The 26,568-nt window shown below is 39.4% G+C and overlaps 1 protein-coding gene across 1 annotated transcript in view; it reads left to right on the top strand.

Moving 5' to 3' along the window:
* LOC107120989 (ryanodine receptor 2) overlaps positions 1-26,568 on the top strand; it is a gene marked incomplete at its 5' end in the record, with an annotated part of 142,120 nt that overhangs the window by 105,282 nt on the left and 10,270 nt on the right. Inside the window, 13 exons of the mRNA XM_015423787.1 lie at positions 2,965-3,046; positions 4,261-5,564; positions 6,227-6,294; positions 6,796-6,943; positions 8,675-8,761; positions 12,935-13,153; positions 15,625-15,755; positions 18,871-18,913; positions 20,168-20,301; positions 21,196-21,256; positions 22,908-23,054; positions 24,381-24,515; positions 25,781-25,937. Coding sequence (XP_015279273.1) covers positions 2,965-3,046; positions 4,261-5,564; positions 6,227-6,294; positions 6,796-6,943; positions 8,675-8,761; positions 12,935-13,153; positions 15,625-15,755; positions 18,871-18,913; positions 20,168-20,301; positions 21,196-21,256; positions 22,908-23,054; positions 24,381-24,515; positions 25,781-25,937 — 2,716 coding nt within the window. The remainder of the gene's footprint in view (positions 1-2,964; positions 3,047-4,260; positions 5,565-6,226; positions 6,295-6,795; positions 6,944-8,674; positions 8,762-12,934; positions 13,154-15,624; positions 15,756-18,870; positions 18,914-20,167; positions 20,302-21,195; positions 21,257-22,907; positions 23,055-24,380; positions 24,516-25,780; positions 25,938-26,568) is intronic.

Genomic DNA, 26,568 nt, shown 5'->3' with positions numbered 1-26,568 from the left:
GTGTGTGTGTGTGTGTGTGTGTGTGTGTGTGTGTGTGTGTGTGTGTGTGCGCTCCAGTTTTTTAAAAAAAGTCAAATTCCAACATGCTATTCCATCACGAGAGCCAGTGTGGTGTAGTGGTTAAAGTGTCAGACCAGGACCTGGGAAATCCAGGTTTGAATCCCCACTCATGCCATGGAAGCTTGCTGGATGAACTTGGGCCAATCACATTACTCTTAGCCTAGCCCTGAAGTGGATAGCCCAGGGTAGCCTGATCTTGTCAGATCTCAGAAGCTAAGCAGGGCTGGCATGGAGGCAGGCAATGTCAAACCACCCCCAAATGTCTCTTGCCTTGAAAACCCTTCAGGGTTGCTACAAGTCAGCTGTGACTTGACAGGAAAAAAATCCATCACTCCCCTCGTGTTCTGAGCAGGCACTTGGAAGGGCTTCTTCTCTCCATTTTGAAGCCCAGGAGCTGACCATCCCAAACATCTACAAGGCGTTTTTGAGAGCTAGGAGTTTGCCTTTGTACTAACTTTAACTAACCGATACTAGACAAAGCATCACAAAATAGTGATCACAAGCTGCACCAGACTGGATGTTAGGAAACACACTAACCCCCAAAGAAGGTACCCCTATTCTCCATTGTTTCCAGAGGACTAAAGTCAAACCAGAGAATCTTTGCAGTAGAAACTGAAGGGGGGGTGTCAATTTTGCAAGCCCAGTAGAACCTGTGGAATGTACTCAGTACCCAACAGTACCAATGTAGTCATAGGGTGCCCAGCAGAACCCAGTGCCATTGTGGCAATGTCAGCTGATGTCAAGCACAGAATCACAGTCCCAGCAAGAGGGGAGGGCTGGAAGCCCACTGGAACCAGTGCAATGTACAGTGCCCAGCAAACCCACTTCCTTCTGTTCATAATATTAACAAAGGTTTGCTACTATACTACTCTTAAATACATTCTGTCACCAAGCAGGATAGGGATGAGAAGGTCTTAAGACCAAAGGGGGGGACATGGAAAAATTAGGTGACGACGGAAATGGATTAACAAAGTATGGAAAAGAGGGAGAGAAATTAAGAGAGGGGAAGGTTGTTTTATCTTCTGTAACACCATAACTACTGCTTTGCAAGATCTGACTGAGCTGGGTGCAAAGAAAGGAAGAGAGAAAGGCTAGTCTATTGGAGAAAATGACCTGCTGGTTGGCAATGACTGTAGCAGCTATCACTGTGCTGGCTTGGTTGTTGTTAAGCAAGTTTACTTCAGTCCTGGAGAAAGGGAAGTCTAGCCGATCCTAGAGACCTTTTTGCTATGCTCAGATTTCCCTGTCCCCTAGTGGCTGCAGCCAGAACAGCATTTTAAAAATAAAACGAAAGGCGTTCGGCTGGATGCCGCATGATACTAGCATCAAGAGCCCTTCAGCTGAGTTCCTCAAGCTGCACCCAGGGTGGACCACAACCCCTGCCTTTGGTATACCACTGGTTATGTGCTGTCAAGTTGTTTCTGACTTATGGCTACCCTATGAATTAATAACCTCCAAAATGTCCTGTCATTTACAGCTTTTTCAGGTCTTGCAAACTGAAGACCGTGGCTTCTTTGATTGAGTCAATACAACTCATGTTGGGTCTTCCTCTTTTTCTGCTGCCTTCTTCTTTTCCTAACATTATTGTTTTTTCCCAGAGAGACTTGTCTTCTCATAATGTGACTGAAGTACAATAGTCAGAATTTAGTCATTTTAGCTTCTAAGGAGAATTCAGGCTTCATTTGATCTACAACCTACTTACCTGTCTTTTTGGCAGTCCACAGTGTACATAAAATTCTCTTTTAATACCACATTTCAAATGAACCAGCTTTCCTCCTGTCAGCTTTCTTCATTATACAACTTTCACATCCCTGCATGGTAATGGGGAATGCTATGTTATGAATTATCTTGATCTTGGTCACCAACAACATGTCCTTATACTTAGGTATCTTTTCTACTTCCTTCATGGATGCCCTTCCCAGTCTCAATCACCTTCTGATTTCTTGGTTGCGGTCTCCCTTTTGATTGATGATGGAACCAAGGAAGAGAGAATCTTTAACCATTTCAGTTTCTTCATCATCAACCTTAAAGTTGTGTTATTCCTTAGTAGTCATTGCTTTTCGTCTTCTTGATGTTCAGCTGTAATCCTGCTTTGGCACTTTAACCTCCATCAGTGGTTATTTTAAGTCTTTACTATTTTCTGGCAATGATGTGGTCTCAATTGCATATCTCAAAGTGTTAGTGTTCCTTCCACCAATTTTCATTCTACCTTCATCGAAATCCACTCTTCTTTTCTTAGCTTCTTAGCAAAGAAAATATATTTTGTTATACATAAAGGATTTTTCACTCATAAAGGAGTAGGTATCTTTGTTCATCAGAAAAAAATACCATTGAGGAAATAATTTTCTTTTGCTAAAATATAATATTTCTTTTCTCTTAATCATGGTTAGAAGGTCATGAATAAACCTTAGCCCAACCCCCCCTCTCTCTTCTGTCCTCTCCCATCTCCTCTCCTCTTTTAGGAATTCCTTTTACCTTCCTTTGTGAACATTAATCATGTTTCCATGTTACAACTGTTAAATGTTACAAAACAAAAGTTTGCTAACATGTTTTAACTGGTTTCAAATCCTGTTTGATACTGAACTTACACTGAAGATTTCTTTATGAAACACACTGTTGTAATTTCAAGTCATATTTTAGAGCTACCTGTTCCATAGTCTTACATTTTAAAAAGCACATGTTGTGTGTCCACATAAGCACTGGATTTTCCTTGTTTCTGCCCCCACTGCAATCCTTCATGTCCTCTGAAAAGCTAGTCTGAAAACTTGGGGGCCCTCCAAAGTGGCATGTAATGATAAACTGGTGACTACCTGATCCATAGAATTCAAGTGTAATTTCCTAGATATGCATGTAGAAGCTAGATGGAATTAAAATTGTCACGATTTTGTTATTTTATATTGACAGGATTCCAGTCAAATTGAGTTACTAAAAGAGTTGATGGATCTTCAGAAGGATATGGTGGTCATGTTACTGTCTATGTTAGAAGGTGAATTTAAGCCCATTTTTTAAAAACTGTATTTATTTTATTTTTACTTTTCATAGACATATTATAAAATTGGTATAATAGCACTGAAATATATCAGTTAAAATCACAATATTTTTATATTTTCATTTTGGTTACTTAAAGTTAACCAATAAGATCTTCAGAAATTTATAACCTGCTGGTTTAAAAACAGTACTTTATTGTCAATCTGTGTTATTAATTTAGTAATTTGCCTTGAATACAAATCACAGTGCATTGGATCCAAACTTACTCAACTGGAAGGAGCTTGCAGAAGTATGTCTTCCTTACTTTCTCCTTCCCTCATCGGACAAAATTGCTTTTGCTCATCCTTCTGCTATTGAACTCCAGTAGAACAGAAGCAGTGGGGCCATTTTGCCCAGTTCCCCAGTTCACTGACGTTCCCCATGACACAGTGTGGTTTGTTTACAAGGGTCTCGCAGCTCTCAGTGGAGTATTTATTGACATCCAGTGAAACCAACATTTAAAGAGAAATTTGGAAGATCTTCCCAGCTTGTGTGACCTCCTTCCATTTGTGGAAGTTTGTGCTGAAACAATTATTTTTGGAATAAAGTGCTTTTTCCCCTGCACACATTCCATTCTGAGCTTTTTTCTAGTGGTAACGCAAGGCAATATTGAAATAGAAGAATCATGTATGCCTTTCTGTGAAGGCTAAAAATATGGCAAATAATATAGATGTGTTTGCCATTAGTTATCACTTAGTAAAGGCTAGAAATAATTCAGTATAGATGATAGAATCTATGCACAGTTTATATCTGTAAATAGTAACATGACATGTTGTAAACCTGTCTGTCTGTCCCCCCCCCAAATAGAAATCTTGGTCATATTGTGAAAGTTATTCTAAACAGGATTGCAGAGAGGGAGGATTATGAGTACAAAACTTGAGGGGCCTAGATCATCCTGGGAGCTTGGGGAGCACAGTTCAGTGCCACTGGAGCATAACAGCATGTTCTAATCAGGCTTCGTATATGTATTCTAAACATGAGGAAGGCTCAGAGGGAAGCTTTATGTGGCTACCATTGTGGCTCTTGGCAGCCTTGGTTCTAAGTGATGGTGTGTGAAATCCTATGTAGGTGTTCTGTAGCGTGTGGCATAGTTGGTAAGGCTTACCACATCTGATTGTTACTCATTCAAGTGTTTATTTTAATAAAATTATCAATACCCTTTTCCACATTTAGGCAATGTTGTGAATGGAACAATCGGCAAACAGATGGTTGACATGTTAGTGGAATCTTCCAACAACGTAGAAATGATTCTAAAATTCTTTGATATGTTCCTAAAACTGAAGGATTTAACTTTCTCTGATGCATTCAAAGAATATGATCCTGATGGCAAGGGTGTGATTTCAAAAAGAGATTTCCATAAAGCAATGGAAAGCCATAAGCACTATACTCAATCTGAAACAGAGTTTCTGCTCTCCTGTGCTGAGACTGATGAGAATGAGACATTAGACTATGAGGAATTTGTGAAACGGTTTCATGAACCTGCGAAAGACATTGGCTTCAATGTTGCTGTTCTCCTGACCAACCTGTCAGAGCACATGCCTCACGATACCCGTTTGCAGACTTTTCTTGAACTAGCAGACAGTGTTCTGAACTACTTTCAGCCTTTCTTAGGACGCATAGAAATAATGGGTAGTGCAAAGCGCATTGAACGAGTATATTTTGAGATAAGTGAATCAAGCCGGACACAGTGGGAGAAACCTCAAGTTAAAGAGTCAAAGAGACAGTTTATCTTTGATGTGGTAAACGAAGGAGGGGAGAAGGAAAAAATGGAGCTTTTTGTTAATTTCTGCGAGGACACCATCTTTGAAATGCAGTTGGCTGCTCAGATCTCAGAATCAGATCTGAATGAGAGGTCTGCAAATAAAGAAGAGAATGAGAATGAGAAGCGTGAGGAACAGGACCCTAGAATGGGCTTCTTCTCTCTTTTGACTGTCAAATCAGCATTAGTAGCTCTCAGGTGTAACATAATGATGCTGATGAAAATGCTAAGCATGAAAAACATAAAGAAGCAGATGAAGAAAATGAAGAAGATGACCATGAAAGATATGATAATGGCTTTTTTCTCCTCCTACTGGAGCATTTTAATGGGCTTAATGCATTTTATATCAAGTGTCTTCCGAGGTTTCTTTCAAATCATGTACAGTTTGCTGCTCGGAGGAAGCCTAGTAGAAGGGGCTAAAAAAATTAAGGTGGCTGAACTTCTAGCTAATATGCCAGACCCAACTCAGGATGAGGTGCGTGGCGAAGGGGAAGAAGTAGAAAGGAAGCCAGCAGAAGCTGCCTTGCCTGCAGAAGATCTAGCCGACCTGAAAGCCTTGTCAGAAGAGGGTGACCTCCTGTCAGACATATTTGGCTTGGATTTGAAACGAGAAGGAGGACAGTATAAACTAATTCCACATAACCCAAATGCTGGCCTGAGTGATTTGCTGAGCAGCCCTTCTTTACCCCCTTTACCTGAAGTACAAGAAAAAATACAGGTACATGCTATACCTTTTAGGTCTACACTTTTAAAATCTAATATAAGCACATTTGCAAACATGAAGATTTTCAAGAATGTTGGAGATATTTTAAATACTGCATGTATATTAATTACACTGACCAATGGCATTTTATTCAAGATGATGGAATTAGTCACGTTTATTTGTGTAGCTGTTTTAGTTTTAAGTTTTAAATAGTATTTTTATGTAGCTGTTTACTGAAGCCTCATTTTTTACTCATTGTAAGCATCAATTCAGAGCCAAAGCTCTTTTGTTTTTGTAAGGTGATGCTTGTAATCTGCTGATAGCAAAAAAGAAAACACCACTGGCAAAAAATGAACACACAAGCAAATAAGCATTCCAATTTGGACTCTGATATTGCTTCTATGCTGGAGTAGATACATGGAAAGACTGTGACTCTGTTTCTATTATTCTTTATTATTGCACTTTGGCCAATTGAGTGATATTATATTTGCTGTTATGCTAATTTGATATATATTATACTTGCTGTTATGCTTAATTGATTATTATATACTTGCTTATTTGCTTGTGTGTTCATTTTTTGCCAGTGGTGTTTTCTTTTTTGCTTCTTGCATTGTACACTGGCTCCCCCCCCCTTTTTTTGGCTGCTTGTAATCTGCTGATATTCTTATTCATTCAAGGAGCAGCAGGTGAAGGAAGACGAGAAGGATGAGAAAGAAGAAACTAAATCTGAACCCGAGAAAGCTGAGTAAGTATCCCTGTGTGTGTCCCCTTTGTGAATCTGCCTACTGTAGCAGTCTAACTTGGAAGTACAGCCATTGAACTGTTTGGGAATCACATTAAATAAGCAATACCATTTGAATATATGGCCTTATCTTTGGGTTTGCTGCACCAGCAAAAATGCATACAGTGGTAAATAGTTATTACTTGATAGCCATTGTAACATGGCTTCTGTGATTTCCATTCCTTTTTATCCCACTTCGTGATTTTTTTCCTTCCCAGTGTGTTAATCCCATTATAAAATTGTTCTGTCCTAATATTTTGTGCATGCCTTTATTCATTGTACACTTTTCAATTGTCCTTTCTAGCTGTGATCTCTTTACATACTTAAGTACTTCAAAGAGAGGGCAGACTTTTTGTGAAATGTCTGTGAAGCATGTGACTCATCCAGCTTGCTTCTCTCTCTGTTAGAATACTTAATACGCAGAGAGGGACTTTCAATAAACTTTGGGATAATTTGTGTTTTCAGAGGAGAGGATGGAGAAAAAGAAGACAAAGACAAAGAAGACAAAGCAAAACAGAAACCGAGACATCATCATAAACACAGGCATGGTGAACCAGAAACCCAGGAGTCGGCTTTCTGGAAGAAAATTATTGCGTATCAACAGAAACTACTTGTAAGAGGTCTCTTCAAGGTTTAAACTTTTCCCTCCAAGCTATTTTCACAATCTCAGTTGCCCTTCCCAGGGCTGCCATTTGCCCAGTATGGCAAAATATACAGGCACTATTTGGTGCCTAGTTATTTTCTCCATGAGGCAAATAATATTCCTCAAAGGGGGCAACTGAGATTGCAGACTCAGTGTGGCAAACATAAAGGTCCCGTTCCCCCACACTGTGGCTCTGATCCAACCTGCCTCCTTCCTCCACAGTTGCCATCTGCGGTATACTTTTTAAGACTGAGAGAACTGTTTATGGGTCTCCTATATCTAGTTAAATTCTAATTCTGCAATGCAACTTCATATTTCATTAATGAATGATTGAATGAAGTAGCCTTATCTAATTGGAATTGAATATAACGTGATTTGAGGGCCAGACTATACACTACATTGAAATGGAGAAGCCATGGCTCAGTGGTAGAGCTTCTGCTTGGCATGCTGAAGGTCCCAGGTTCAATCCCTGGCTTTTGCAGTTAACAGGATATGGTAGTAAGTGATGTGAAAGACCTCTACCAGAGACTCTGGGGAGCTGCTACCACTCTGAGTAGCTATACTTTAGGTTAGGGCTGCCAAGCCGTGGCGGGGGATCCGCACGTCTTCACAGGATCCCTGCCGCAGCTTGGCAGCCCTACTTTAGGTGGAGCAATGATCTGGTTCAGTATAAGGTTGTTCATGTGTCTATGTATGTCATAGTGACTTTAGTTTGCTGGAAAACTGCTTTCGGAGGATGAATGCTGGGAGAAGCAAAGATAAGAATGGGGAAGGGGATCATTTAATGACATTTCTGCCTGCTGTTTCACACTCCAAAACTTCCACTGTAGTGGCTTCCCTGCTCTTTATGATTTCAGCTGTGTTCATAGCAAACAAACAGGTCAGATGTCAGTGTGACTGAAATTACCAGGGCTCTAGGAGGGCCCTCTGCCAACTGTGTCTACCAGGACATAAGGCCACAGAGTCAAATTCCAACTGGAGTGAAGGAAGGTTGAAAGAACACCTCCTCTGCTGCTTCATTTTGGCACCTCCCCCAACTGGAAATGGAAGAGAGCCCTGTATCGTTACCTTTCTGGCTAGAATATGTTGCAGTATTCACTTCACTAACACCCACCACTGCATGCCAATGTACAAGAGAGCCCCTGAGGGAAGCAGGGAAGTATAGCTCTCCCACTTTTCTTCAAGCCCTGTCTGTGAACAGAGCTTGAAAGAGGAGAGGTTGATAAGATATGTTTGGCACCTTTCCTATTGCTCTAGAGGCCCTGCTGCAATATCAGCAGGATTTGATGAAGCATGAGGGAGTCACTATTTGTATTCTACAAGGAAGGAAGAAAATGTGCATTCATGTGTGTGCGCTACACATGAGGCTGTTTTACCCCAGGCACTTTGAAATCTAGACCTAGCATTCTTTGTACTTTCGCTTGCACCTTCCCAAAAGCTTGTCCAGAAAAATGAAATATTTTCGATCTGTCATTACATGCATTTGTGTGTATTTTGGCCCTACAGTATTGGGGAGGGGGTGCATATATGGTTCACTTTCTTCAGTGAGTATTATTAGAGGTAATGCTTATACATAACTTGGAGGAAAGAGTCGTATTTTTTGGAAACACTAGAAACTGTTAATACAATTTTTAAAGTTGAATTGAATTTAATTATCCAGATTGGATATTGTTGTTTTCCATTTATGCTTTTGTATTTTAGAACTATTTTGCTCGGAATTTTTACAATATGAGGATGTTGGCTTTGTTTGTTGCATTTGCCATCAACTTCATTCTACTCTTCTATAAGGTAATTGTTACAGATATTAACATACAGATATTCAGATGGTTAAGTGCGCGGACTCTAATCTGGGAGAACTGGGTTTGATTCCCCACTCCTCCACTTGCACCTGGCTGGATGACCTTGGGCAAGCCGTAGTTCTGATAAGAGCTGTTCTTGAAAAAAGAGCAGTTTCTTTCAGAGCTCTCTCAGCCCCACCTACATCATAGGGTGTCTGTTGTGGGGAGGGGAAGGGAAAGTCGCTCTGAGACACCTTTGGGTAGTGAAGGGTGGGGTATAAATCCAATCTCTTCTTCTTTCTCTCTTCTCTATATGAAAATTATATCGCTTTGCATCCAGAGTCTGTTTTGACTATACAAAGTTTTGACTATACAAATATGGTATAGAATTAGTATAAGTGCTTGTGACCTACAGCATGTGTATGTGAGTCTAAGTCCTATTTAATTGAGTTTGATTACTTCCTTAAAAGTTTCTTTTTCTTGTGGGTGAAGTGGAAGAAGTTACAATGTGAGAAGGAGTGGTTCTTGAAGACTCACATTGTCAACTTCTTAGTTTAGACCTCTCCACTGTTTGTAGCCAAAGTTACATTACAAATTCCAGTGGGGATAGTAAAATTCTATGTGACTTAAAAATCTCTTTACTGCTTTATTAGATTATTTTTGGGTAGCCATCTTGCTGCATAGATAATAGAATCATAGGGTTGGAAGGGATCACCAGGGTCATCTAGTCCAACCCCCTGCACAATGTAGGAAATTCACAAATACTGCCCCCACACACAGCCAGTGACCCCTGCTCCATGTCCAGAAGATGGCTAAAAACCTCCTGGATCACTGACCAAACTGGCCTGGAGAAAAATTGCTGACTGATCCCAAAATTTCCCTGAGTGTGTAAGAAGGGGCCACAAGAATTGAGCACTGATGCAACCTTTCTCACCCTTTTTCTCATGATCTGCTGAAATTCACATAATCAGCATTGCTGCCAGATGGCTATCTAGCCTCTGTTTAAAAACCTCCAAAGAAGGAGAGCCCACCACCTCCCAAGGAAGCCTGTTCCACTGAGGAACTGCTCTAACTGTCAGGAAGTTCTTCCTAATGTTTAGCCAAAAACTCTTTTGATTTAATTTCAACCCACTGGTTCTGGTCTGACCTTCTGGGGCAACAGAAAAGAACAACATATCATCCCCTATATGACAGCTCTTCAGGTACTTGAAGATGGTGATCATATCACCTCTCAGTCTTCTCCTCTCCAGGATAAACATACCAAGATCCTTCAACCTCTCTCATAGGACTTGGTCTCTAGACCCCTCAAGTTCCAGCTTGTCTATATCCTTCTTAAATTGTGGTACCCAAAACTGAACAAAATCCTCTAGGTGAGGTCTAACCAGAGCAGAGTAAAATGAAACCATCAATTCATGTAGACACTATACTTCTATTGATACAGCCCAAAATCGCATTTGGTCCACTAAGACCCCTAGATCCTTTTTACACACTGCTGCCAAGACAAGTCTCCCCCGTCCTATAATTATCCATTTGATTTTTCCTACCTAAATGCAGAACTTTACATTTATCACTGTTAAAATCCATTTTATTTGTTTTAGCCCAGTTTTCCAGCCTGTCAAAATTATCCTGTATCCTGACTCTGTCTTCTACTGTATTTTCTACTCCTCCCAATTTAGTATCATCTGCAAATTTAATAAAAGGTAAAGGTTTTCCTTGCTTGAAAGCTAGTTGAATCCGACTCTAGGAGGTGATGCTCATCTCTGTTTCCAAGCGGAAGAACCAGCGCTGTCTGAAGATATTTCCATGGTCATGTGGCCGGCATGACTAAATGCCAAAGCACACGGAACGCTGTCACCTTCCCACTGAAGCGGTACCTATTTATCTACTTGCAGTTTCTTGCTTTCGAACTGCTAGGTTGGCAGGAGCTGGGGTCAGAGACGGGCGCTCACTCTGTCACGCGGCACTAGGGTCTTGAACTGCCGAACTACAGACCTTCTGGTCTGCAGCACAGCAGCTTAACCTTTGAGGCATTCCCTCTATTCCTTCATCCAAATATAAAGATGTTGAACAAAACTGGCAAACAAGAGAGTGAATTCAGTCTCCATCTAACTGAACATTGTGGCAGACAGAACTGAGTCTATATCCTTTCCCCCTTATCAGCCAATTCCCTTCTCACCGTTTTGGGCCCACAGAATCTTTAGAGGGAGAGAGGAAAGGGAATGGAAGAAAAGGAGTATTTAACTGTCATTCTCCTCCTCTAATCATAGAGGGACCACTTGGCTTATTATGGCAAATATACATAGACAGTCTATCCCTTTTAAAAGGTACCTAAATTAGTGACCACCAACATATGTTGAGCAATAAATTCCATACATTATTTAGGGATTACAGTAAAAAAAACCTTCTTTTGTCTGTCTTGAATCTACTGTCCATTTGACTTTGGATATTTCTGAGATCTAGTGTTTGTTTTTTGAGAGAGAGAGTGTATAAAAGTGTTCCCTCTTTACTCCTTTGACACTATTCACAGGGTTGCATCCTTCCATTTCATTCTATTGGCACTTGCACCTTTTCTAATGCAAGGGTATTTTGCATCAAATGGAAGCCAACTTGTTCAGGAAGAACATGCAGGATCCAAATGGATTGAGATGATAGTCAAGAACATCTTATGTCAACACTATGCAACATACACTTGAGGAATGTGCATGTGTTGATTGAACAAAATGGTAGGATCTAACCCATGATACATTATATCTAACTCATCTGAAGTATAGGTCATCTATTATTTACCTTTTCCCACAAAATTAAAAAGTCCCAGCCAACTCTCCCTCTAAGCTGTGAAGTCTCGTGAGCAAAATTTCTACTTTGTGAGCTACTGTCATTAAAGTTGTGAGTGAGTGATTTGGCTACTGCATAAATTAGTTTGGTCTGGATCCATCCTTCCTGAGCTAAGACAAATATGTGTGAGTTGGAGGCTAAAAAACTATGAGCTAGCTCACACGAAGTCAGCTTAGAGGGAACACTGGTCCCAGTCTCTTTTCCTCACAAAGTGCTTCAGTTCCTTGATCATTTTAGTAGACTTTTACTGTATCTTCTTCAGCTCTTTGATATTGCTTTAGAGATGTGATATTTATTATGCAATCAATATTCCAAAGGTTTCCTTCACCATAGATTAAGGTAGTAGCACTATGACACTTTACTCTTTTAATCTTAGTTTCTTTCTTAATCATTGCTAATTTTAAAGTTACTTTAGTAAAAACGGACACCAAGTTGTTGTCTTCAGTAAATATTCATAATAACCCCAAGATATCTTTTTTAGATAGCAACTGCCACTTCAGGCTCATCCAGCTTCTGTGTGAAGATGGAATTCTTAGCTCTGATGTGCACCACTTAACACTTACTTACATTGACTCTTGTTTGCCATTTTGTTGCACAGTCACCCAGAGAGATCTTCTGCAGCTGTTCTTAGTCTGTTTAGGATGTCATTGTCCAGAATACTTCTGTGGCATCTGAAAATTTTGCTATTGCAGAGCTCATCTTTGATTCCAGATAATTTATAATGTTATTTTTATACCTAACAAAACCATTTTTATTTTCTTTTAAAAAGCAATAAATACACAGGGATGTTTCCAGACTAATAGTAATTTAGATGAAGATAGAGTTAGATGGATCTAACTTTGAATAGGCTCCCTGATCCATCACTGAGATAAATATTCTAATCTCCAGCTGCAGAAGTCAGTCTTGCTTTCTTGTACATACTTACTCCATAAATTGAGAAATAAATGCCTTCTCTGTAAGTACATTAGTTGAGAGAATGGATACAGACATGTGATAGTCCTCACAGTGTCATTAACATCAATTTATTATTTGATTCTCAGGTTCAGTACAATTCAAAAGATAATTAGTAGAACCAAATTAATCAGAAAGTTAGGAATTGCTTTCAAGGTCATACTGTCTCAAAAAGCATGCCTTCCCAAAAAGCTGTTCAAAAAGACTGAACAAGGAAATGGTTCATGATATATCTTTACCAGATGGCTTTTTTCTGCTAATTGCCTTGTTTTGAATGGTGACCATAGTCTTGTTTGAATTTGTAAAAATGTGACCATTTATGTAAAATAATTATTGTCTTTACATGTGACCATTTATGTAAAATAATTATTGTCTTTACATAAAATTACTGCAACAGGTGTCTACATCTGCAGTAGCTGAAGAAAAGGAGGTTCCTGTTGTGAATACTGTTGAAAACTTCAAGTTAAGCAGCCTAGAAAGTACTTCTCATAGAATCATCACTGTCCATTATGTCCTCGAAGAAAGTAGTGGCTATATGGAACCTACACTTCGCATTTTGGCCATTCTTCACACAGTCATCTCTTTCTTCTGCATCATTGGGTATTACTGTTTGAAAGTAAGAGGACACGTTCCACTGAAGCAGTAGCAAATGCTGTCTTGTAACTGTAATGATTTGGTTTAGCTGGCATGAAGCTCTCTGTGGAACAAATTTTATAGAACAGAAATGCAATTACACTTTTGATATTTCTCTTCAGGAATTCCTTTTATGTTCCAGACCTAAACTGCAGACCTATTTATTAGAACATGTTACATTCCATTGTTTTTCATAGTCTCCTTTTGCTGTGAGCAAAGATGTGATTATTTCCAGTTTCCACATAGCCTCAATGTATTCTTTTTAAAAAAGAATATTCTAGTTGCCTGCCTACCCCCTGAAACATATTTTGCGTTAAACTGGGAACTTTATTATAACAAGCTGATCTTCTTAACTCCTTAAAGCATGGGTTGCAACTGGCTTGCCAGGCAAGCCTCCTTACAGGGCAAAACCACCCCGGCTCAGAGCTAGATCTGGAATCTTTCCGATCTTTTCCCTTCATAGCCCACATAGAGGAGATAATGGAGCATAGTCCCCGCCCATGTCTGCTTAGCCTTAAGGCTTGTATGCCCCCCATCTCCGAAGAGGCCCTCACAAAGCTGCCCAGACAGCATAGCCAATAGGGACTCAGTTTGAGGATCCCCCCCCATCACAGATGTCTTGGGGTGCTTACCAACTTGAACTCCTGTTAACCTGTGCTTTTCCCGCCTTCCCAGTTAGGGCCTAACTAGATTAACCAGACCTATTTATACCTCCTCTCTTGAACCATGTGAAGCAGGTGAAAAAAGCCCCCCCCCAGCCAGTTTGAGCGAGGGCCCACAAAAATCTTGCTCAGCCCCCAAACAGGCAACCAGCTAATTCCACATGATCTCAAAAGAGGGAAGGAGGGTGGGAATCTTGCACCATGCCAAACTGTGAGGCGGGGGTAGACGCTGCTTAACCTGGCTGGCGTGCTGACCTCCCACAGGCCAGCGCCAATGTGGCATGCACTTATTGGCTTTCTCCTCCCCACATGTTTCATTCAGTAAGAAGGGGGAGCAAGCAAACACCAGCATCAGCCCTATTTGGCAGGAACCGATGCTTTGTTATTGCTAATGTATGATAGTTGAAAAGTAAAATAAATGTACCCAACTACTTGAATTAGAAAGAAAACTGCTTTTCTTCGGAGATAAATATAAATGATCTTCGGAAAGTGCAACTAGTAGTAATCATCATCATCTGGGAGAACTGTTTTCCTTGGTAAAGTTTAATTTTTTTAAAAAAACCATCCAGAACAGCAGCAGCAAATAAATTAGCTGCCATATGCATCTTCATTGGAATTGAAATGTATTCAGATAGAATTCAGAGATATGGCAGCTGCATCCCAAGATATAAAAAGTTGCTTTAGAATTTCATCTGGCTCAGTATAATCAATTTGTAACAGGGATCCTCTAATGCAGTTCTTCAGGAGCATGGCAAATAAAATTTTGCAACCATTCTTTTAAGAGTAATGACATTCTTGGATTAAGATGAAAAACTTCTAGTTTTATGTAATCTAAAATCTGCCCTTGAATACTAAATATTGTCCAGTTGAATTACTGCAGCAGATGTATGGAATGATATGAGAATGGTTGTGGAAACAGAACGGAGAATAGTAGTCTTCTTCCAAGTCATTTCAGCCCTCACCTTTGCTCCCCCCCCCCCGCTCCGGAGTGGGGGGAGTGAAACAGAGGGGTTTAATGGCTATTTGCCATGTAAAGGGAGCTTTGCTGAATAAACTCAGCAATACTGATTTTTTCCCGAATCTCAATATCATACTTGCTTTCAGACTGCTAGGTTGGCAGGCGCTGGGGCCAGAGACGGGGGCTCACTCCGTCATGTAGCACTAGGGTCTCAAAATGCCAAACTACAGACCTTCTGGTCTGCAGCTCAGCATCTTAACTTCTAAGCCACTGTGACCCCTGTAGTTGCACTATATGACCCTAAATGTACACAGTAAATTCCTAAATATACACAATAATAAGAGTTTGCAGCTTCTGGAACTGGATTTATGCTAAGAATTGGCATGGCTGATTAAATCAATATTCAGTCACAAATGATAAAGTCTTAAAAGTGCAACCTTTTATTGACTGGTCCACTTAGAAATTTTCATCTTGTTTGCATTTTAATCATTGGGTAGTCTTGGGTAAGTTCTAATGTACCTCAAAGATGAGGAGAAATGCCATAAAGTCTGCAATTTGTGTGTGTGCTCTATGTATGATAAATAGCAGTAGCCTCAATAATCTCTCTACTTTCCTATGCCTTGGTATCATTCATTTGTTTTTGTTTGTTTTGTTTTGAAAAAATGTACAGTTGAATATAGTGTGTATGATGCATTTGTCCTTTTATGAGCTCAGGTAGGCTCATTCACTCCTTGCATTTACATTTCTCCAGCAGCTAGCTGTTCTTTTAAAAAAGTGGTTCCAAATGTTGTGGTGGATTTGAAGTATTTTTAGGAAGTTTATTTATCCTTGCAGGTTCCGCTTGTTATATTTAAGCGAGAAAAAGAAGTTGCAAGAAAATTGGAATTTGATGGTTTATATATTACAGAACAGCCTTCGGAAGATGATATAAAAGGGCAGTGGGATAGACTTGTTATCAACACACAGTGAGTATTTTTTTCTTTCCTTCTTTCTTGTAGCATCACAGCTCATAATTCTCATTTCAAGTCAGACCATTGATCCCTCTAGCTAAGCATTGCCTATGGGACTGGCTTCCCATCTGTAGGGTCTCGGGCACAAGTTCATCTCAGTTTCTGCTACAAGAGGTGCTTTAACTGTGACCTTCTGCATTTAAAGCATCCACTCTGTTAATGAGCTGCAGATTTGTTTCCATTTATCCATTGACATCAAGACTCACAAAACTGAGAAACCTGTAGGAGAACATTTCAGCCTCACAAGAGACTCAGTGGGGGACCTCAGAGTAGCTGCTTCTGCTTCTGTGATTTAATATTGTTATATTGATGTTGTTATATTGATGTAATTTTACTACAAAAAGGAATTTCAGAAACAGACTGGAATGGGAAACTGCTGAATTAAAAGTTAATAAAAGTTAATAAATAAATATATCAAGTTAATAAATATATCAAGTTAATAAATATATCAAGTTAATAAATATATTAATTTAATAAATAAATAAAGTTAATAAACAAATAAAAATAAAAATTAATACAAAAATAATTGAACCTCCCAGGGCTTAACAGAGATATTGGGTTCTTATCTCACTACACATGCTAAGTCACTCAGTTATTGTTTATACTCAGAATTAAACTTTGTTGCTCTTAAAGGTGTCACTGGACTCAAACTTAGATCTCACATCTGTTGTTAACTCTTTTATTATCTGTATGCTAATCTGCTGCTATCCACAGGTTTTACCAACTGCGTCAATCCAATCTTAACTATAGTTATTGCTCAGTAATTTATGCATCTTAACTCTAATTAGCCCTTCCTGGCAACTACCCCCCCACCTATATGTAATGCTTGAGGTGTCTGTTTTAATGTGTCTGAAGAAGTGTGCATCTACACAAGCTAAGTCATTCAGTGCTTGCTTATACCCAGAATTAAACTTTGTTGGTTTTAAAGGTGTTACTGGACTCAAACTTACTTCTCACATCTGTTTGCTAACTCTTTTATTTGTATGCTAATCTGCTGCTATTCACAGGTCTTATCAACTGCTTTAATCCAATCTTAGCCAAATTTATCACTCGGTTACTTATGCATCTTGACTCTAACTAGCACTTCCTGGCAACTAACCCCCCACACCTATATGTAAGGCTTAAGGAACTCTGTTTCAGTGTATCTGATGAAGTGTGCATGCACATGAAAGCTCATACATTGACTAAAACGTTGGTCTTAAAGATGCCACTGGACTCAAACTTTGTCCTATTGCTTTAGATTTGCCTTTGTTCTATCGTTCCTTCTCCCAGCCACTGGGTATTTTTTTTTTAAATCTGTGATTTAATATTGTTATATTGATGTTGTTATATTGATGTAATGTTACTACAAAATGTGTACCAGTTTCTTTGTATTCCTGGCTTTCATTCTTTAAAAAAAAGTAAGCTACCAGCCCTGTTGTTGAGGTCCTAAACTGGGAATTCAAAAATGAATTAATTGCAGATTTTAAAAAAAACCCTCCCCCAAAAGCTCCCCTAGTGGCAGGCAGAGGGAATGGCCACTGTGGAGGCAGTGGCTGTGGTCACATGGGAAGGTAATTCCGCTTTGTTCCTGGTTTAATTTAATCGGGAACATTTTTCTTCTGGTTGGGCTGATTAGATGCAGCCGGCCCCTCTCTTCCACCACCGTCTCACCTGCCAGCTCCTAAGGAAAATCACCGTGCATTACCCATGTTGTTGTTTTTTAAAAAGCTTCTGGTTTGAGCGCTTGAGCAAGCATGCACTTAATAAATCCATTATTAAATGTTATTTTATGTTCATTTCTCTGTTTAAAGATAATATGACAGCTCCAGCAAGCCGCCTGCCTGACCAGCCTCAGAGGGGCGGGAAAAGGAAGACCGGCCACCTAGAGGGCTGCTGCACTCAGCTCGGCTTGTTGGGGCTGCGACAGAGCCTCCACCACGCTGAGTCCCTCCAGGCGATCCTGCCAGCCATGGGGCAGGCTCAGGCAACTGCTGTTTTCTTTAAACAGAGAAATGAACATAAAATAACATTTAATAATGGATTTATTAAGTGCATGTTTGCCCAAGCACTCAAACCGGAAGCTTTAAAAACAAACAAACCCAAAGAGTGGTCAGACGGCCCTAATCGCAATCATTGCGAAAGATGGCTGTCCAGATGGGCTTAATCGCGCATTCCAAGCACAAGTGCCAGGAAAATACTTGATTTTCCCGGGGGCAGGAAAACCCGAGAGCATTGCGGGAGTGATCCCGCTTTGGCGCAGGAGGCAGATTCGCCTGTCTCATCAGCAAACTTAAATGCAGGAGGGAACAGCGGCGAACCCTGATCAAAAGGACAGTGTGACCGCACCCAGTGTCACAGAATCTACCTGGGCAGCCAAGCCCTGAGGGAGTCCATGAACCCACCCACCATTTTCTTGTCATCAGGGTAGGTTCTGCTGCCTTTGATACTGTTGGTGGGGACAGTAACTGGAAGGAAGGCTTGCATCATGCCTTATACGTATCAGTGAGGCAGATGCCAACAAGGTAAATCTGTAACCAGTTTGGCCCTTCCTTTCCTTTTAAATGTTCAAAGGACATATGGGATACACCTGGGATCCAGAGGCCGGATTTACCACCAGTAGGAAATAATGTCTGGTAGACCTGGCCTCTGGAGGCCAGGATGTCTACCCAGCTATCAGCTGTTTGTTGGTGTCTCTGGACCCTTTGAAACTTAAAGGGTGATTATTTTCTATGGGAGTAGATCTGACCTCTGGAACTCTGATCATCCTGAATTACCTATTGAGTGTGACACAGTCCAACCAGAAAAACTGTGGCCATATCCTAACTATCAACTGAAGACTATTCTTTTCCTCTCATTTATAACTTTTGGGACTAATTTGGGACTAATTTATATTTCCTGTTGGGACTAATAACTTTTTATATTCCTGTTGGGACTAATTTGTAAGCACAAACTTGTAAAACAGAAAAAAAACACCCTTGTTTATTCTCATGAGCATGTTGAATTTTAAAAATAAATCTAGTTTAATGTTTTTTTTAAAAAATGAACAGTAATATTTTATATTTAAACAGCGTTTCTTATATATCCTTAGGTCATTTCCTAACAACTATTGGGACAAGTTTGTGAAAAGAAAGGTAATGCTTTTCTTATTATTGAATTATTTTTTATTTTCATAGTCTTAAATTCCTGTATCTTAATGAGTTGATGCAGCCAGATTCCTGAGGCATGTTCAGTGATGTAAAAAATGTCTTCAGTAAACTCTTAGGAAGATGAGGCTCTTAGACGTGGCCCCAGTATTTCCTTCTTCGACCCTGCTTCCACCCAATAAATGATCATTCTGGATTATCTGTTGAATAGACACAGTCCAGTCAGGAAAACTATGACCATATCCTGACTACGATCCTGTGTCTCTCACGGCAGCAGGTTTTCATACTCCTGTTGGAGCTGATTTATATGCACAAAGTGCTTTTCACAAGAAGATGGCATAGGATATATTGCATATATTCATTGAAATACATGCTGTCCCTCTATTCAGCAAAGTTAGAAGCTTTCCTCTGGCTCTAAGTGGCTCTTCCTCCATTAGGAGAGGAACTTAAGTTGGAGGACACCTCCTTAGGCAAGAAGAACGGTTTGCTGAGCAGAGTGGTAGAATGCACACCATTGTTTGTATGCAACCATTGTGCTTCTTCCTATTTCTGTGTGCTATATGTATTTTAATATTTTCTTCAGAAAATTATTTGAAGAGAGACAATTGACTCAACATTCTATTCAAAAGGTTTGGTTTTAATCTAGAAGACTTAAAGATATATACAAATTATCTAGATTGACAAGGTTTTAAAGAATACTTGTAAATTAATGTTTCAATCTGAGTAAATTATATTTACATCTTTTTATAAGCAGCCTGCCACAATCCGATTAAGCTGATGGCTGCTGCTGTGCTGACAGTATATCCTGTCTCTGACTCTTCTCCACATTCCAGACTTTAGGAGGCCTTATGACTGATTCTGTTTGTGAAGAAAACAAGAATGGCTGCACCATTAGGCAGAAAAAAATGTAGAAAAACAGGTGCAAGGTGGAATTTTTTTACTTCTTGTGGATCCCCCACAAATATTTATTTACTTCTTGTGGATTTTTTTCCACCTTGCACCTGTTTTTCAACATTTTCCTGCCTTAGATCTATAAGAAGTAAATAAATATTTTTTCTCACCTTGCACCTGTTTTCTACATTTCTTTCTGATCCTTTGTGCTCCATTACCATGTAGCCAGATCATCAGATCAGTGACAACTTAGCCTATATTTTATTACTTCTTACTTTGGTTGTGATACTGGAGGTGAGAAATAAAAAAATTGAGGGAAGGAATGACAGTTGTCTCCATGTTAACCTTTAGGTTATGGATAAATATGGAGAGTTCTATGGCAAGGACAGAATCAGTGAATTACTGGGAATGGACAAAGCCGCTCTGGATTTCAGTGATGCACGAGAAAAAAAGAAACCCAAAAAAGATAGCTCTTTATCTGCTGTGTAAGTTTTTTAAAGTTAGCTTTAAAATACTCTAGTAGTTGTAATATTGTTGAATAAGATGTTTTCTCAATCTCTATATACAGAGGATCTCTATATAGTGTTGCATTCCCGAGACAGAGTAGGGATTCTGTTTATTTGTTTATTTATTTATTTATTATTGATTTTTATCCCGCCCATCTGGACTAGTCTGGCTCTGGGCGGTGATTGGTGTATTGTCCACACTGCTTTCCAACAATATCTGTGTCTGAGCTGATGCAGCTGGTCTCAGCATTGAAGTTGGAGACCCCCAGATTGTTAGACCTTGTGGACTTCAATATCCATGCCAAAACATTGCTTTCGGGGGTGACTAAGGACTTCATAGCCATCAACAAGTATGGCCTGTATTAGAAAATATCTAGTCCCACCATACAGCTGGCCATAACCTGAATTTTGTATTTTGTGCAGGATGTGAGATATCTTATCTGGATGTAGAGGAGATTATCATGGATAGTTCATTGTTATCTGATGAAGTTTAGACTAATGACAACTCCCAGTCTTTGTAATGTTGGGTTAAGAGTGCATTTAAAAGTCTGGTCTGTGGTGCTGATAGCAGTGAAGAAACAATAGTTCTCTGCCACCATCCAGAGCCATGCAACAAACCTGTTTAGGCCTTTTACAAACTGGCCCAAGAAGTAAATAGTGGATGGCTCAGCAGCTCATTCTGAGAATTTGATGGGCATTTTGCAAATAAAATCACTTGCATTAAGTCCAACTTGAAGTTCATATTACAACAATTGTAATACATGTAAGAACTAATGTAAAACAGGTCACCAATGGTTTGTTACCTAGGCAGTAAAGAGACATTCTTTACATATTAGATGCAGTATCACTTCCTATTGCATTTGTTTTTTACAGGCTGAATTCGGTTGATGTAAAGTATCAGATGTGGAAATTAGGAGTTGTTTTCACTGATAATGTGAGTTCATACCATGAAGTATAACCTGAAGGACTGAAAGGGAGAAATGGGTTACTATAATCATTTTGATATCAGACTGAAAACCTATCCTTTTAAGACTTTAGGTGCCTTTAGAGGATATGCAACTATACATTGTACCATACACCTATATCTAATGTGTAAAAATATTCTTCACATTACACCATGATTTGTCCTAGTCATTTTTGGAAGGCATTTCCCCCCCTGAATGTATCTCCAACATATTGAGACTTTTTACATATAGAAAAATATTATATTCCATATTAAACTACTCTGGCTGTTTTGCCGGTAAGTTCATGCATATCTAGAAAATGGAAACACATCTAGCAGTTATTGATGAGCAGATCTTTCATCTCTGCCTCGATTAGGATTTGTTACATCTTTAATCCAAGGGATTCACATTGTTGATCTTCTGTTAAATTTCCTGGGACAATGAAGAGTAAAATCTAAGAATTAAATAGAGAATGCTGTTCCCAATTTTTCAAATGTCTGTGGAGACTTCAAAAAGTTAGGGGGGAGGGAGGGTTGTGGGGGTGTAGCATCCGGGGGTGGATTAAAAAGAAAAATAAGGCCTTGGGAACTTACTAGAAGCTCCAACTGTAGAGTTCCCGACAATTTCTAGAGCTATCTGGAAGTTACAGGGGTAACTCTACCAATAGCCAGAAACACTATGGTAAGATTACTGTAGAGTTTCTGGAAATTGCTATAGCTACCCTTGTCACTTCTGAGTAGCTCTAGGAAATATCAGGAACTCTACAGTCAGAACTTCCTGTAAGTACCCAAGGCCTTATTTTTCTTTTTAAATTTTTCTCCCCAGGACAATCGCACCCCCCACAGATCAGCTGAACGTTGACAGGCAAGGACTGCAAATTGGCTAGAAGTCTCCCACCATAAGCAAGCAAATGGGAACCTTACAAAATGAGGATAATTTTAAAGTCCGACTGATGTGGTGGTGGTAGAAATTGTGGTCAAGTTACACCCAACTTATGGCAACCCCATTGGGTTTTCACAGCAAGAAATGAACAGAGGTGGTTTGCCATAGCCTGCCTCTGCATAGTGGCCCTAGACTTTCTTGGTGGTCTCCCATCCAAGTACTAAAGAGGGCCAACCCTGCTTAGCTTCCAAGATCTGATGAGATCAGGCTAGCCTGAGCTATCTAGGTAAGAGATGCCGCAGATATACTTACTGATGTACCCTTCTGCGATCCCAAGAATCAGGAATCTTAGAAAACAGTGACCATCTGTTACAACATAAAAGCAAAAGTAAAATAACAGAAAGTTAAAATTTTCAGCACACAAAGGGCTAATTTTTAAGGAATTTCCATTTTTGTAATATAGTACAGAAGAATGCAGTTGTTCATTTCTACAACACAGATTTTTTTCAGTCAATCAATCAGTAAAATAAAATATGCTTTCTATTACAGAAAGCTGTTTTAGAGCACTCCCCAAGCACATAGAACTAGTTGCTGTTACTGTTATAGACAAAATAATTTTCAGTACATTTAGGATGTCTTACTTGGGGGCAGTACCTAATGGATTGAGTTCATAATCTGGCTGTGCAATCTGAGCACAATGAATCAACATTGCCATATGACCTTTTTAAAATCTTGTTTTATTCTTTTCCCCCTAAAAAGTCTTTTCTTTACCTGGCTTGGTATATGACCATGTCAATCCTTGGTCACTACAACAACTTTTTCTTTGCTGCTCATCTCCTTGACATAGCAATGGGGTTCAAAACACTGCGGACTATACTGTCATCAGTAACCCACAATGGGAAACAGGTAATTCTTTAGTTTATTTTACAAATTCTGAGGGGCAAAAGTTATAATCGATGTATCACACTGGCAGCTCTAGGTTTCCCTTGGCAGTACTGTGCTTTTGGTTCAAATACATGCAAAGGTTGTTTGTGCAGTGGGGACTAAGAATGCCTTTTAGCCTCCAGTATTTTAACTGTTGTTAATATGAAATAGAAAGTGTCACATTAGAGAATAACATTTCATGTAGTACATGCCTTTGTGGGTTTGAGCCTACTTCATCAGGTGCCTGAAATGAAGATTTTTATATACTGAGAGAAAGAGGAAAGAAAAAAAAGAAAAGAAAAAAAATCTGTGAACAGTGGGTAGTATGCAGACTAAGGTTTCTATGGATGCAAGGACTTATGCTAATAGATCACAGTTTTCCCCTTCCCCTTTCTTGCAACAGCCTAAAATGTCCCCCCCCCCATGCCGCTGAAAGAGAAGGGAAGGGACCCCCCAGGAATGGGATTTGGAGGGCATGTTGGGCTATAGAACTTGTGCTACATACCTGAGAAGTTCCTGCACCCATGTCACTCTGGATTCAAGCCATCGGGTTGAAAGCTCCAGTATGTGACATTTCTATGCAAAACTGTAAAGAATAAAGGCAATCATAAGGATCCCTCATAACATCTATAAGTGGTGCTAATGTAGACTCCTGTGTTTGTTGAGTAATTTAATGCCTATAGAGACTATAAACAGATTGACTGAGTTTCTGGCTAATACTGTCAAAGCTAATTATGAATTTTAATTCAGAAGTTTCCATTGGAGTCTCTAAAGTCCCATTGAAAATGCTGACTTTCAGGTCTGTAGTCAAATGTCCTGAAGACTGAAATGTTTTCCTACCGATCACTGTTTATGTCAGATTTGTGCCCATTTATTCTTTTGCACAGTTGTTTTATGTAAACTCCCTCCTGATGAGTCACTCTTGTGTGTCTGTTGAGGTATAATTTATTTTAAAGTATTTAGTGTTGTACTTATTTTATTGTATTTATTGTATGTTTTTTGTTACTCTGTTTTTATGTTGTAAATCTACACTCAGCAGATTATTATAGGTTGAAACCCACCCTGAGTCTGCTTTGCAGGGAGGGCAGGATATAAATTGAAGGAAATAAAATTTAAAAATAAAATAAGTGTAAGATCTGTTTCTTATCAAGTCAGTTCTTCTCGAAATCTTGGACATTAAAATCTCCTGCTGCAATCCAATAAGATTCCTTTGTCAATAGGAGAGTTAGACCAGTTTATTTCCCCTTCCAAGCATACTATTGTACTCCAAATTCACATAGCCTATACTTCTCTTTCTTTTTTCTTTAGCTTGTGCTAACAGTGGGATTATTGGCAGTTGTAGTTTACCTATACACTGTAGTTGCATTCAATTTTTTCCGCAAGTTCTACAATAAGAGTGAAGATGGAGATATGCCAGATATGAAATGTGATGACATGCTAACGGTAATTCCTATATGATTTTTGTTCTTCTATCCCTATTTTGTTAACATATACCCCATTCATATAGTTAGTATGTTTTATTAAAAATTAAATAGTTTCAGACAACTTGAAGATTTTACTATTATAGATCAATGAAGACATATTGAAGGCTTTCAGGAATTAAATGTGTTCTGTAGATACTAGTATTAAAGAATCCAGAAAAGAGATATTACAAAAGTTTTGCCATATTTGGTTAGCCTTAAAATGAGGTACTGGAAAACTGTGGTAACATTTTATGTGGGCAGGAAAGTAATCTAGAAAAAATGCCCCCGCCATCTATCATTAGCAGAGGAAGTGCAGCAGAGCAAGTTTTTCATCTGTGTGGATTAGAGAGACGGGGTGGTCTTGGTTACCCTTCTTGACTCCAGACCTCCGTCCAACAAGTTTTGTCCATGAGGCTCTCGTGACCTCTAAAAGATCTGTGAGGGCCTTCTGCTTACAGTTCACTGTCATTTAAGGATTTGTTATGCTCAGGGGGCTCTCTTAAATGGTTAAAACATTGGATAAAAAGATTAAAAACTTAGCATAGCTATGTTCAAAGTGATGCTAGGAATTTAAGATTAACATTTATAAGCTGTTGTTATGATCTCCTATACTTGGGGTTTTAGTTATTTGTGGTTTTCTTTCCTTTCTCCCTAGATGTAGCTACCCCTTCCCAATTTTTCATTGTAGTTTGTAGTGTATTAGAAAATGCAATTAAAAAATCCTCTTCGGGGGGCCAAAAAAAAGGGACCTTTTTAAAAAAATCTGAGATATATGAGATACAATACCTGAGATATTGGTAGAAAATAGTGCATTAGAATGACAACCCATTCATGCTCTTAGGTGGGTGTGGGCCTGCATGCACAAGTAGGTGCTATGCATGCAGTTTCCATTTCTGTTTCATCTCTTTTCCAACTGTAGCAATTTCTCTTTCTTGTGTACTGCAGTTAGAGACTTTTAAGAGCTAAAGAAGTGTTTTATCAGATTAAGACAATGAATCATCCATGGAACAAGAGTCACAGCCCCTCAGGCAGAAACATTGTTCTGCCATATTGGCTACCATCCACTGATGTGTTCAAGAGGTCAGGCAACATTCTGACACTAGGAGAGAAGGACTCGTCCTTAATTCCTAACTTGGAACTTGTACATCCTACAGTAAAACAAATAAGAAATGCCTATAACAGTGGCACTCAGTTTTGTAGTATGTGAGTTCTTTAACAGCGTTATCTCTTCTCATCTTCTTGTAGTGCTACATGTTTCATATGTATGTGGGAGTACGTGCTGGTGGAGGAATTGGTGATGAAATTGAAGATCCAGCAGGAGATGAATATGAAATTTATCGGATCATCTTTGATATTACTTTTTTCTTCTTTGTAATTGTTATTTTGCTAGCTATCATACAAGGTATGAATTAATAATTTGGGCTGTTATATGTTTTTATTTATAATCATCCACGCCACTCTTTCTCTGTTGAGTACTGACAGAATGGTACTGTACAGAGAAGAACTTCTTAGTCATTGTCTGGGGACAGGGCCGGCTCCAGGTATTTTTGCACACTAGGCGAGGCTCCCTTCTGGCGCCCGCCCCCCCGTGCGCCCACCAATTTTCAAACATCTTGAAAAATCCTGTTAATTGTGATGTTGAAATTTAAGTGTCTTTAGCTAGTTTGCCAATTTAGTGTAGTGGTTAAGTGCACAGACTCTAATCTGGGAGAACCGGGTTTGATTCCCCACTCCTCCTCCACTTGCACCTGGGTGGATGGCCTTGGGCAAGCCGTAGCTCTGATAAGAGCTGTTCTTGAAAAAGAGCAGTTTCTGTCAGAGCTCTCTCAGCCCCACCGACCTCACAGGGTGTCTGTTGTGGGGAGGGGAAGGGAAAGGAGTTTGTCAGCCGCTCTGAGACACCTTTCGGTTGTGAAGGGTTAGGGTATAAATCCAATCTCTTCTTCTCTTCTTCTTTAATGTTTCATGTGTAGTGAGATAAGAACCCGGCATCACTGTTAATCAGAAACCAGCTGACCTATAGTATCTCAAAA

Source organism: Gekko japonicus, unplaced genomic scaffold (genome assembly GCF_001447785.1).
Source record: "Gekko japonicus isolate JY-2015 unplaced genomic scaffold, Gekko_japonicus_V1.1 scaffold2175, whole genome shotgun sequence".
NCBI classification, from domain to species: domain Eukaryota; kingdom Metazoa; phylum Chordata; class Lepidosauria; order Squamata; family Gekkonidae; genus Gekko; species Gekko japonicus.
The sequence above is the reverse complement of the archived record's forward strand: the minus strand, read 5'-3'. Positions and strand labels throughout refer to the sequence as shown.